The sequence below is a fragment of the Pan paniscus genome, chromosome 13 (genome assembly GCF_029289425.2).
Source record: "Pan paniscus chromosome 13, NHGRI_mPanPan1-v2.0_pri, whole genome shotgun sequence".
Classification (NCBI taxonomy): Eukaryota; Metazoa; Chordata; class Mammalia; order Primates; family Hominidae; genus Pan; species Pan paniscus.
Window position 1 is genome coordinate 17,775,649 of NC_073262.2, and position 14,944 is coordinate 17,790,592.

The 14,944-nt window shown below is 32.9% G+C and overlaps 1 protein-coding gene across 9 annotated transcripts in view; it reads left to right on the plus strand.

Moving 5' to 3' along the window:
• Positions 1-14,944, plus strand: part of DPP10 (dipeptidyl peptidase like 10) — a 1,401,293-nt gene that overhangs the window by 1,333,552 nt on the left and 52,797 nt on the right. For all 9 annotated transcript variants that reach the window (XM_063595113.1, XM_063595114.1, XM_063595111.1 and 6 more), the window contains 3 exons: positions 2,473-2,580; positions 11,426-11,517; positions 12,006-12,053. In XM_063595113.1, coding sequence (XP_063451183.1) covers positions 2,473-2,580; positions 11,426-11,517; positions 12,006-12,053 — 248 coding nt within the window. The remainder of the gene's footprint in view (positions 1-2,472; positions 2,581-11,425; positions 11,518-12,005; positions 12,054-14,944) is intronic.

The window sequence follows — 14,944 nt, forward strand, 5'->3', positions numbered from 1 at the left end:
TAGTTGAAAGAAGTGATTCACTCAGTCAAGTATTTTGTCAGTATCCATTATATGCTCAGTTATACAATTTTTCCAATCTTGAATGGTATATTATCTCAGAGTTTTAAATTTATTACATATGTTACTTATATTTTCATGAATGTTCATAAGGCAGTTAAGTAAAATATCCTTATTTTACTGTCAAGAGATGTATTATGAATGAAGCTAAAATCAGACTGCTCAGTATATTAAAATAGTTATTAATTGACTGATTCATTCAGTAAATAATTATTGAGCTCAATTTACATGATAGTCACTGTTTCAGGTGCTGCAGATGCAGTAGTGAAAAATACAAGTTTCCTGCCCTATGGGGCTTACATTACAGAGAACTACATACATACACACATACATATGTAAATATGAGATTAGTGCAAAAGTAATTGAGGTTTTCGCCATTACACAGTAGGTCGCAACTCATAATTGATGAATAGATTAATGTATGGATACAATGAACAAAAATACTCACTATATATATATATATATATATCACTCTATCCACCAGATTTACCCCCACCATTAAAAGTAATGGAAAAAACCTCAATTAATTTTGCACCAATCTCATACATACATTTATATACAGTATGTACATATGTACATACATTCATGTACATATTTTGCCATTAAGAGTAATGGTAAAAACCACAATTACTTTTGCACTTGTCTCATACATACATACATTCACATACAAACAAACGCATACATACACAAATTATACGTTGAATGGTGTTAGTTGCTGTATTAGTCCATTCTTGTACTGCTGTAAGAGACCAGGTAATGTATAAAGAAAAGAAGTCTAATTGGCTCACAGTACTGCAGGCTGTACAGAAGCATCATAGTTATTGCTTCTAGGGAGGCCTCAGAAAGCTTCCAATCATGGCAGAAGGCAAATGGGGAGCAACACTTCACGTGGCCTGAGAAGGAGCAAGAAAGGGATGGGGGAGGTGTTACACACTTTTAAACAACCAGGTCTTGTAATAACTCGTTCACTCACTGTCATGAGACAGCACCCAGGGGTTGCTGCCTAACCATTCATGAAGGATTCACCCCCATGATCCAGTCACCTCCCACCAGGCCCCAACTCCAACACTGGGGATTTCAATACGACATGAGATTTGGGTGGTACACAGATCCAAACTATATCAGGTGCTATGGAAAACTAGAAAGAAAATAAAAGGAGATGAAGGATGTCAGATAGAGTTGGATGGTCTGACTTTCCTGGTCTCGCTTTATATAGGGTAATAAGGAAACACCTTATTGATAAGGAGATTTCGGATTAGAGACCTGAAAGAGGTAAGAGGAAGATCCAGACCAAGGGAATACAAAGTACAAAAGCCCTGGAGCGGGATCATGCCGGAACCCAGTGAAGAAAGCAAGAGAATGAAAAAGATGAGATCAGAAAGACAGTAGAGGGCCAAGTCATCTAAAAGGGCTTGAAGGCCATTGTGCAGAGCTACTCAGGACCCACGTCAAAGCCTTTCTTTACACCATGTATAACCACCTCTCATTAGTCCAGCAGGAAAAACTCAATGTTGCATCAGATAAATGTGTTTTCTTAATGTTTTTCCTGGAGAAACAGCAGTATCTCTCTCTCTCTACATACATATATGTGTGTGTGTGTATATATATATACACACACTCTCTATGTGTGTGTATATATATATAAATATATATAGTGTGTGTATATATATATACACACATAAATATATAGTGTGTGTGTGTATATATATATATATGTGGCTTTCATCATTTAATTTTCAAAAATAATTCTATTGATTTAATGTGCCACCAGAGTGTAATTAAAAATTATCAAATGGGGTCACAGTTGTAGGTGGGCATTTGTGTTTGTGTGTTTGTGGAGAGATGAGCAATAAGGATGGTAAATTTGAATTAAATAACTTTCTATAGAATCCTTTCAATTTTGTGGCCTGTTGTCTTTTGTATTTTCAGTTAATTTATGAATACATTATCAGAAAAGAATCTTCAAGTAACTACAGTTGCTGAAGAAAGGATTTCAAAAAATATGTGCCAGAATTTTATAATTAAAAGATTTATTTTGATAAACTGATGCAGATGTTTGCATGTTCTTTATCTTTGAAGGATACTTCACTAAACACCATCTTATGTGAAGATAAGACAGTTCTTGTTTGAACCAATTTAAAAAGTGTCTTTAGTCTGATAATAAATCATTCATATCCACCATGCGCAAAATTTTCCTATCCTTCCCACAACTCAACCACATACATACATAATGTATCAGATTTACTTTAAAAAAGTTTAAAAATAGCATACATTCATTTTTTTAAAATAATGTGCCCATTTTCCTAACTAATTATAAATCAATATTTGGTATAACCCATGCAGGAATTAACAGTAGTAGGCAGCACAGATTGCATGTGCCTTTTTGAGATTGTTCTATGCTCTTCTATATTTTAGAATGAGGAGCCCGTGTTTTCTAGAGACGGCAGCAAATTCTTTATGACAGTGCCTGTTAAGCAAGGGGGACGTGGAGAATTTCACCACATAGCTATGTTCCTCATCCAGGTAAGTGCTGACTTTTTTCCGTGTTTTGATTTCATTGTCCTCGTGTCCCCGAAGGCCCAGTTCTTGTGGCATTCTAAACCTCTAGTTCACGGTGGTGAAACCCAGCCATATACACAACTCGCAGACATCTTAGGAAGACGACCTCCATCCATAGCCACACATTCAAGCCTTACCTTCCCACAAAACAGTCTCAACACTCAGTACAATTTAATGAGTTACATGTGTGTCCTATGAACTGAGGGCTTTGGGATAGAGAATTTAATAAATTAAAAGCACCCAACTTTTGAGGACCTGAGATAATCTAGAGAAGATTTTTTATTCAATGAATATATATATATATATATATATATATATATATATATAACCTATTTTGTACAAGTAATATTCTCCAGGTGTTGTAAAAGTTTTAAATGCTCAAAGGAACCTAAATATCAAAATCAATTTTTGATGGTTGAATAAATTATGGCACATCCCCACAAGCAAATACAGTGCAGATTTTTAAAAAACAGGATAAAATAGATGTTTTATGTTAAATAACATAGATTTCATGTTGTAAAATATAATCTATGTTTTTTTTTTAGACTTTCCGATAAAAAGAAGGGAAAGGTTACTTTTTATCTAATCAAAAGAATATGAAGGGTTTATACAGTTTTATTATAAAAAATTAGTAAATTCAGGTAGTTAGTTTAAATTTGACAAGGTTATTGAGTCAATCTGAATTTAATTTCCAAGAGCAAGCATACATGAGAAAATAAAGCATCCTTCAAAATCATATAATAAATAATCTAGTATCACACACAGGTTAAAGGCTTTCTAATGAAAAGTCACTGTGGCTAAACTGGGATCTTTATGAGAGTTTTACAAACTAGCTAAGAGTAATTTCATACTTACAAAATATAGAATAAATATAAATATGGCAAAGATACCTAACTGACCTTACTGATTTTATGTTTTTAGAACCTTTAAGACCTGTGCACATTCTCAAATGATTACCATTATCCATATACATTTGTGTTGGACAGCTTAATGCTTTAGAGTCTCAAAATCTTATGTCACTAATTTAAAATTTAAAACTTGTTCAGGGTCTGTGTAATTAAAATAATTGTCATTATTTTAACTTTAATTTTAATTACGACTGAAACAAATAATTTGGAATACATACAATTTCCACAGTACAGATGTAGATTGATTTGCATAGTATATTATTAAGATGGAAAAACAGGTTATAAACTAATGTATAATGTGATCCTATTTATGCTCTAAATAAATGCATTTATAGATGCATTTATAAATGCATTTATAGATGCATTTATATATGCATTTATAGATGAATAAAATTTTGGATGTTTTTATATCTAGCTATTAAAATGATTATATGTCAGGTATAATTAAGGGAACTTTTTTTATGAAACTGAAGGGAAATAGACTAGCAAATTACCCTACTTTATAAACTTTTGCTAATTAAGAGTCAACTTGGTTATCACAAATATTAGAGAATTATTTTGGCCCCTAAAATATCACACTTCCCAAATCTTATAACTGATTATGACATTTCATTGAATTTTTAAATTTCAGTATTTTATATTCAAGAAGCTCTGCGAAAAATGTAAGTAGTAAAGAAGATTACCTACAAATTATAGATATTTGTAAGAGATAGTGAAGGATAGGAAAAGTTGTACAATACGTCTTTGTATATGTAATTCCCCAAAGAAGACAATCTATCCTTGACTGTAGGTACCCTGTTGTGCTTTCAAATGCTAGATCTTACTCATTCTATCTAACTATATTTTTGTATCCATTATTCAACAAATAAATAATAGAAATAATGTCTTTTTAAAAGTATGGCATTGGGTAGGGTTGTGATGTTGACATGCAGGAATTAAAATATTTATACACCCAAACCAAGAGTTTTTTTATAAGCCTAGGGAAGAAATACCTTCTGTTTCTCAGTCAAACCAGCCTAATATGTAGGCAAATTCCTGTATTTCTGAAATGTTCAGAAGAAAAACTTAATAAAGTTCTTACATTGTGTTTACTTTGTTCCTCTTCTATATAGGAACTATAACACAGCCTTCGTTGAAGTAGAAAACATTTTTTTTCTATTCTGGTTGCTGTTTAGGTAATTTGTGGTTTGCCTCATTGAGAAATGAACATGACTGCATGATTATTTATGAATATTTTGGCAATTGATTAAAATTAGTCTACTTTGCTAATGAGTCAGAAGTCAGTGCTAGGTAAATACAATTTATACATAACTTTGAACACACACAAACACAATCACGTATGTTATTTTAGGAAATGGTTTGAATCGCCTTGCCTCAATTTAAAAATAGCTAACAAAAAAGCTATTTATGAATTGTGTATGACTGCTTAATTGACGTGTATGCACTATAAAATTCTGAAAAATTCAAACTGAATAAACTGGTAAAGGAGTATATAAAAATCACCCACAATATCATCACCTCATATTCTCACACTTTTAATCCATTATTGTGTATATTTTACATTCTTTTTTCCTGAGAAATATATGATTTTCCCCTAAAGATTGCAATTAAAGCATAATATAGATTTGTAACATTAAAAGAATAACTAATGAGTATTTTCTTACAACATGTAATTGTATTCCTAATATTTAACATTTTATATTTTTCTTAAATGTGATTTTAATAGCTGCTGAGCATTACAGCAAGCAGATATACTGTACTGTATTTATTTATTTATTTATTTATTTATTTATTTATTTTTTGAGACAGAGTCTCACTTTGTTGCCCAGGCTAGAATGCAGTGACACAATCTCGGCTCACTGCAACCCCCTCCTCCCAGGTTCAAGCCATTCTCCTGCCTCAGCCTCCCGAGTAGCTGGGATTACAGGCACCCGCCATCATGCCCGGCTAATTTTTGTATTTTTAGTAGAGGCGGGTTTCACCGTGTTGCCCGGGCTGGTCTCGAACTTCTGACATCAGGTGATCCACCTGCTTCAGCCTCCCAAACTGCTGGGATTACAGGCATAAGCCACCACGCCCGGCCTGTACTGTATTTAAATGATCCAAGTTTATTCATCATTAAAGTTATTTCTATATTTTGATGTTAGAAATGATTCAGAGTTAAAAGCCCTTATAAACACTTTACTTATAATTCTTCCCACAAAATTATATTTCTAGATGTTAAAAGATACCCAGGCAGGGTATATCCATACGAATGTATTTGTTTAGGTTTTGATGTGTAATGCCAAATTGGCTCTCCAAAAAGTAGTACAAAAATTTACTGCCTAAACAGTAATGCATGCCAGCATTGATGACTTTTTACCCCCTTTCCTTCCCTTGCTGTGCTACATAATTCTACTTAAAATTGTCATGCCTGAAAAGTGAGAAATGACAGGACTGGGGCCTTGGCAGCCAACAGTCAGCCAGGTCACCTTTGCAGTACTTGGCGCTTACCTATGTTTGAGAGCTTACTAGTTCACTCAGAATATATTTATTTGCTTGAAGCACCTTACTAAATGAAATTACTAAATTTTTGCAAACATTTTGCTCTCTCATATTATCAGTAAGTAGATAAAAATCATTAATTAGAGACCAAGCTAGACAATTATTGCTTTCAAGCTATTTTCATTATGGAGAGTGATGGCGGTCACTACATATATTTTAGTGGGTTTTTTTTTTTCCTCATTTACAAGAGCTGTCCTTGTTAGAGTGATTCCAAAGGAAACAAATAAAAAGAGAAAAGAATGCATGTGTTTTCCTCCAGTCTTCATTTAAACATTATTGTAATTTTATGTAAACTATAGTATTGCATCCTGATATGTCAAATTTAAATTTTAAATGCACACTTTTCCCACAATGCTAAATAATTTTGAAAAATAATTCTTTAGAAGATTAATATTGAGTTGACTGGATGTGCATCAATAACCATTATTTGTTGTTCTGTGTTTAATTTCGTGGCAATTTGTTATAATGATAGATGTCACTGTATATAAAGCTTATTTATATTGTGGATTATTTCTTTAGTATTGATTAACAAAACTGGAATAGCTGGACCAAAAGTAAAAGATTTCTAAGCCCTAATATATGTATTTCCAGATCACTTTCAGTATGAATATATGGAAGCAAAATTTGTGAGTGTTTTCTCCACTTTCATATATTCCATTAAAGAAAATATTAAATAAAACTATGGCTTTTCTGGAAATCTATATAGCTAAAGAAACTGTTCTTCTGGATAGAGTGTTTTGTACACATATTACTATCAGTTTATGTACTTCCTGAGTCATACACTGATACAAAACCTTTTACCCCAGACCATTAAACTTTTGATCACTTCAGATATTTGCCCCTTTTCTCCTTGAAAAATATTTGTTATGTTGACTTCAAACTTCTGAATTCTCATCTCAGGAACTGTAACATTCCACATCCTGCAATTCAGGCTGCAGTGAAGAGATAGGTTTTTATCAAAGGTATAGCACCTTTTTTTCTCAAAGATGGAGTAAGCAGAATTTTCATTGTGTTCAGTCGTTCAGATTCATAGGCATAAGGAATGGCCCTGTCACCTTCTAAAATTGTGTTAAATGAAAAATTATATGTGGGTGAATCCATTCACTTTCTCTATTCAGCAACACGAAGTTTTGCCCATGAGAGCTGATGATTTCACTTGGAACAATTTTAAGTGGCATTATTCACTACAAATACTGTGGAAAATAGCACGCCCCCAATCCACAATTTTATCACCTAATCAACCCAGTAAAATTTTTGCATTAAGTTTCACTGCTGCATCTGATTAGGACATTGTCTGAAAACAATGAGCTCAACTCATGTGGTGAATAGATGGCAAATTAAAGCATGCTATTTTTAAGCACTACAATATTTCCCTTATTTATAAACTATAAAAGTGAACATTTAATATAAGAAATGTGAATGAATAATGTGTAATTAGGTAAAAAGAACATGCAGCGTTAAACTTGTATTGATACCCAATGTGTTTCCGATTTGTAAATCGCATTATAAAACCAATATTTAACTTCCTTGAGCAAGATAAAATCTCTATGAATTGAAGGTCACTTGTCTGGTGTCTAATGCTCCAAATAAACACTCTATTCCAAATTTCCAGCCCTCTTTTAAGAATGAATGAGCTCACGACTTTTGTTGCTTTTTAGTCTGAAATTAAAGTTGAAATATTAGTTCAATTTAAAATACATTGTCATACTGCCTTTATCAAAAGTCCACTACAGTTTTATATTTATATTCAGTATTTCTATTCTACCAAGTTAATATTGCAGAGATTAGGGATGCACAGAAACAAAGAAATGTAGAGAAAAAATGCTGTTCTTTCCTGCTTTGTTAAGTGATCTTTCCTGTGATTGTATTTCTGCTGAAGGTGCTTAAAAACCTAACTGAAGTACAAACATCCCCTTGTGAAATCTGCTCAAATACCTTGATATTTATTAAGTGTTGTTCAGTCATCTACCATATTCTGATTGGTATTAAGAGTATTAACCAGGTCAAAATTAATGTGCTCACTGCTGTGACAGTGTTATGTAGATTATTAGAAAGTAAATCTTTGCTATTATATGCAAAATGAGGGTTCAACTTATTCCCCATACCATATTTGCCCTGGTAGATTAAAAGCAAGCAAGGCAATTACAGCTGTTTCAAATAAAATCAAAAGGTTATATGGTTGTTATTAAGGCTTCCAACAAGAGATCTTTTGGTCCTACACTTGAAAGTGTAATATTTTGAACTAAAAGGATCATTGAAGTAAATCCTATATAATATTTTTAATACTGTGTTCAAACATTTTTCAAAGCATTGGGTTTTTACTCATGGCAATTTTAATGTTGTATCTCATTTGTCTTTAAAACACACATACACACACACACACACACACACACCAAAATACTCTGAAAAACAGAGAAAATAATTAACCTAGAAATCTGTGGGCCGAAAGTGTCTCCAGATGTTTTCAAATATTGAGCAAAGTTTCTTCACTTTTTTAATGTTTTGAGATTATTTTATCTTGAAATTGGCATCAAAGATGCACTAAAACCTTGAAATTTTAGTATCCTGTCCTTGGCTCATTCAAAGCAGGGCCTGGAAACAAGAAAGAGGAGCTATCCACTGAGTTATTTGCCTGTGTGAACTTGGCAATAAAATGTATGACTTTAGAACTCTGTGCCAGCCTTTGGGTTATGCAGTTCTCATATCTCACAAATTGGGTGTCTTTGCACTTATACCTCTAGTCAACAAATACTTGTAAATCACAGTAGTACGTCAGATAGTATACAAAGAAGGTGATATAAAGAAGTCACAGGCTTGCTGTTGACCTTAAGCAGATAGACGTCTAGAGAACTTCCACTAAGAACATAAAATAGACTACTTAGGGAGATATTGAAATGCAAATACATACCAGTAAGACAGAAAATTTTTCATAGGAAGATTCTGTTAGTACACATGTGTAGTAAAGTATAGAATGCCCTTTTAGTTTACACTTTCAGTTGTATGGGAAAATAGATGTTATAATAAAACTATCCTATATGAACCTAATTCTGAATTTATTTTTACCAAAAATGCATTGAAAGCATTACTCAGCTGACAGATTACACTCTCTGAAGACAATGAAATTGAATTGCACAAATAACAACATTTAAAAGGTCATACATTTGGAAACAAAATATAATTTCTATTCCTAGTTTCAAGAAGAAATCAGCAAATACTTAGAACTAAATGAGAATACTACATATACGAAAATATGCAATACATATAAACAACAGTTTTTCATATATGCAATAATTTTATATGCATATATGAAATTATGTATATATCCGATGTCAGAATTTAGAAAAGGAAGAGAATAAATTCAAACGTAAAAGAAAGGTAATTAGAAATGAAAGAATAGCACTTATTAATCTAGTAAGCAAACATGAAATAAAGCAGTATGATAAAACAAATAGTAAGTTATTTGGAAAAAGTAGTTGAATCTATAAGAGCTGTCAAGGGTAATAATAACTTGGACAGTTCCAAAGTATAAATAATGGAAAGGGACAAAACTACAGATTTTAAAAATATTAAAAGAATACTATGAATAACTTTACGTTGATAAACTTGAAATTTAGGAGAAATGGATGCAATCTAGAAAAAAAAATCAGATCAGATTTAAGAAACAATCAAAATCCTCCATAGTGTTAAGAAAATGGAATCAGTGATGTAGGATTTTTCACATCAGGGAAAGGTTGTTTTTAAAAGTGAATCTCACCAAATATTCTAGGAGTATGCACTTCCAATTTTATATAATTTTGAAAACGAAAAAATATGGCATATCTTTAGTACAATTTATGACATGGGTATCATCTTGTAACCAAAACCAAATTAAAACAGTATGAGAAAAGACAGTATAAGAAAGCTTAAAAATACTAAACCAATTATTGACAAGTTGACTTATTTAATGCATTTAAAAAATTAACTCTTATTTTTTGAACAGAAATGCAAAATTTGGTTAAAATTTCAAAAATATATAAGATAATTAACTGCATTTAAATTTTCATGAGAAAATTATAATCACCTTAATAGATGCAGACATAGGATCCAAGTAAATTCAACAAAATCAGTATTCAAAAACCTTAGAAATTTAGGAATAAAGGGAACTTCTTTAAGGTGATGAAGGCACTTGCCAAAAGTTTTATTAATATAGCATAATTGATAATGGAGCAGTAGTAATAGTCCCTTTAAAATCGGCACTGAGATAAGCAATCAGAGTGACGTAGCTTGAGTATACACAAAACTAGAGGTAACAGTTATTTTTGTTTTTAGTTGTTGTTGTTTTATACTTGAAGCTCTGGGGTACATGTGCAGAAGGTGCAGGTGTGTTGCATAGGTATGCACCTGCCATGGTGGTTTGCTGCACCCATCAACCCGTCATCTACAGTAGGTATTTCTCCTAATGCTATCCCTCCCCTAGCCCCAACCTCCTGACAGGCGCCATTGTTCAGCTCCCACTTATGAGTGAGAACATGCAGTGTTTGGTTTTCTGTTCTTGTGTTACTTTGCTAAGAATGATGGTTTCCAGCTTCATCCATGTCCCTGCAAAGGACATGAACTCATCCTTTTTTATGGCTGCATAGTAGTCCATGGTGTATATGTGCCGCATTTTCTTTATCCAGTCTATCATTGATGGGTATTTGGGTTGGTTCCAAATCTTTCTAATCCATTCTAATCAGTGTTCTCTAACTACATAAAGTGGTTAAGGAATAGAATGATAGTATTTCTAAGAATACTTTTTGGGTCAAACAATATATATTTTTTAGACAATACTACTACCTGTTTTTTACATATTAAAATGTTGGTCCTATAAACACCTTGGAAGCATTGATTAAGCTAATTACCTTCATCAACATGAATTCATCTCTGAAAAAAAAATATTGCATTAAATGGCAAATCTTATAACAATGCCCATACTGCAAAGGTTAAAATGAATACAAACCTGAGTATTTATTGGAGTCAAGTTTGTTCTAAAATGTTTTTTTTTTTAAGCTAACTGTACAGCTGCCAGTCATTTACATGAGAGTGATTAAAGTCCTACCTTGGAAGCAAATGCTGCCATCAACGTGGTATACTTGATTCACCCTCACCTGGAGGAGTTTTCTGAATGACTTTTCTATAGTTGAAATGAAGGCACTGACCTACCTGCCTTGATCTGTGTTTATAGGAAAGCATGTTCATTCTTGAGCTGTGGAACAGAAAACTGAGTGTTAACTGAGAATTAGAGAATTCAAAGTGTCACAAGCAGTTGGTACATTCGTGTTTACCAGAGAGATGCTGTTTAAATAAAAGGAAAATCAATATTTTCTATTTCTTTGCAGAGTAAAAGTGAGCAAATTACTGTGCGGCATCTGACATCAGGAAACTGGGAAGTGATAAAGATCTTGGCATACGATGAAACTACTCAAAAAATGTGAGTGTTTTCAGTTCTCTAGTCAGGCTGCAAGTTAGCGTTGTCAAATGCCATCTTTTCTAATAGAATTATGTTTTGCTTACCATAGTCCTAGTCAAAACAAGCCAGCCATGGAAAGAATAACCTTTCTTTAAAGGCCTCTTCCACACTTCACACAGAGACATCTTACACAGAGGGATGTGTGTGTGTGCACACACACACACACATACATACACTCACACACAGTGATTGAGAGAGGTTATGAAAAAGGATGATTTTATCAGGGGAAAAAATATGTTTCCTAGTTTGATCATAGCCCTGTGTTTGTATAGCAAAACAACTCCTGTCTGTATTTTGACAGTTTTAAAAATTCAAGTGAAGATTTAATGTGAAAATTCAGGTGAAGGTTCAATGTGAATTCAAGATTCAATGTGACAATGTGACAAAATTCACAGATCACAAAAAATAGATCTGTGTCTAATGCTTGTGTTGTTTTCTTTCCTGGACAGTTACTTTCTGAGCACTGAATCTTCTCCCAGAGGAAGGCAGCTGTACAGGTAAGCAGTGTGCAAGGATCTCCTTACACAGATTGGCTTCTCAATGGCTATCTATGTAGCATAAGGAAGGGAAGGAAAAATTTGAAATGTCTTTTTCAACATGGCTAGGAAGAGCCAACTTTGCTGACAAAGCTTCACACTCTTGCACCAGTCTCTCCCTTGACAGGACTGGAGAAAATGGAGCCCTGCTTGCTCCTTCCTGCTCTGCTGCCTCCTTATTCTTTTCTTCACCTGCTTTTGCAGTTTCTTAATATCTTTTTTGTGGCTTATTTCTCTCAACTCTCCACATCAGAGAGATTTACATATTTTCCCTTGTGCCTTCATCTTCTGCTAAGTCTCATTTTGAATTTTCAGTGCATTAATGTGGCACAGGTGAAATTTATTCTTGTACAATATAATGTTGTTGTGAACACTTAGTCTAGTGTATCAAGCAGGAAGCTTTCCCTCTTTGTCTTGTTGTTCATAAAACCCAGTGAGATTGTTGCAGGAGGAGGCATCCTTATTTAAATAAGGAACACTCATTGCTTGCTAAAATAAAGCAATATAGGGGAAAATAATTACATCTGTTCAATTTCCCAAATGCAAAACTATACTCAAAAAAGGCTTAAGCTCACACCTATTTAGTATTAAAATGTCTCCTCACTCAGAAAGCTTTCACCAGGATCTCACAAAAATGACTTTTATTTTTGGCTGGCAAGCAACCTATTAATTCTAGACTTTATATACATGTTCTAATTTCCATTTCACAGATCCATTTTTAAAGTGTCAAAACTGCCATGACATATTCTCAGGGGAAATTCATCATGTTTGAAGAAGTGTCACCACTAATTCTTACCGAGTAGTACTGACTTTCCTTTGAGAGTAAAAATGCATGCTTAAAGTACCCCGACTTCCTCTGCATCACCCCCCACACTCTTATTTATACACAATTTGCTTTCATCAGAAGCAACCTTGTCCTTTTAATCGCCTTTCTTAATACATCATTTTTATAAGTTTATTATCGTGGACCTCTTGGAACGCATGTTCTTAATTCTGACTTCCAGGAAGCAAAGCTATTTATATAGAGACAGTGATTTGAATTTTGGATTTGGGATCTTGATCAAAGTACTGGTCACTTTTTCTTTTGGTGACCTAAAGCTTTTCTTTCTTGAAACATACATTATGATTGATATCGGTAGCCATAAACTGTAGCTTAGAGAGATAGAAACACTTTGTATCTTATAAAACTCTCATTTTATAAAACTCAAAGAAAAATGACAGCATCAGAAGATTAGACTTGGTCAAGTTCAGCAAATGGAACTGCCTCAATCTTTCTCCCCATTATTAGTCTAAAATGTGATTTGAATCATAATGACTTCTTAGATTTGTGTGCTTGTCTTATCTCTCTAGTGACTGAGGCAGAACAGTCAATATATCTCTGACATGTACTAGTGTAGTTGACAGTGTTATAAAGAAAATGTAGTAGCAATAAATTTTCCCTTAAATAGCTCATCAAATGCCAGTTGGCTTGACTGTAAGATAATGTTAGTGTTTGACCCAGAAAATGCAATCAATGTCTTGCCCAGGCTATAAAAATGATCACTGGTTGACTTAATATATGGCACTAGGCACCCCTGCAGGAGTAGGACTGCTACTGTAGTCATTGTTACTTTCTTTGTCTCAAAATTTGCGTCTCTTTATTTCAGCAATCTCATAATCTAAATAATGAGAAAATACCACATAAATCTCCAGGGAGCTTGGATCTAAAAGCTTTATGGAAGAGTAGAGAGAAAAAGGTTTTAAATCTTAGTATGTCACTGAATAGCTGTATGCAACTGGGATACTTTCTAAGCTTTTCTGTGGTGAAAATTGTACAATATTGTGAATGTAATTAATGAAACTGAATTGTACACTTAGAAATGCTTAAAATGACAAATGTTATGTTATACAGGTTTAACCCAAATTTTATAAAATGAAAAAAATTGACTATGGATATTTTCTAAGTTATCATGAGTGAAACTAATATGATTTGTGCTTAGTATATATTAAGTGTTTTGAGTATTATAAGGAAATTTTTGGATTGTAATCATCTCACAGTGTTTCAAATATGGAATTGTGATTTTGTGAACTGTTTCTTGTAGCTGCCTTAACACCCCTGTTCCAATCCCCATACCTACAGCGTATTGCACATCAAAATCAACGTGAATATTGTTCATTTGTAAATATACGACCAAAAATCATGTTTCATTCCAAAATGAAATTGAGACCTTTTGTCTGATCAAGTTTTTCTAAAGGTATTCTCAACGGTGTTTTCATCCATTGACCTACCAAATTTTGCATTCAGACTTATTTATTAAATAAACAATTTGATAAATGAAATTTAATCTTATATTAATTTTTCAACTCCTGTAACCTTAAGCACCACTATTGTAAAATAAAGATGGTGATGACTCTTCTTTTTACCACCTCATTATCTCAAAGTGTGTATTGTTGTTAGTGTTATATGTGTTATAATACAAATGTAACTTTTTTAAAATCAGTAATTTTTCTGCAAGTAAATGATGGGGAAAATTTGGCACTGATACCAAATTCTAATGTTTAGAATGTTTAATTTAGAAAATCACGAGCTGGATTTTTTTGTTTGACTTGTGGAAATGCGTATTCCTTCTTTCAATTAGTATGTATTAAACATTGAATAATCTCTGTGGGAAATTCCCTTTTAAGACTTTACACAGAAATATCTATTAAAAATGCAAAAAACAGTAAGTTAATTTGAGTTCCATTGAAATCAGTTCTTTGTTTATAGCCATACATACAAGCGTACATATTACATACATAAAATAATACATAATTTTAATTTTAATAGATTAAGAAAAATGTGTATGTTTTAACATTACTAATAGAAGTTGACT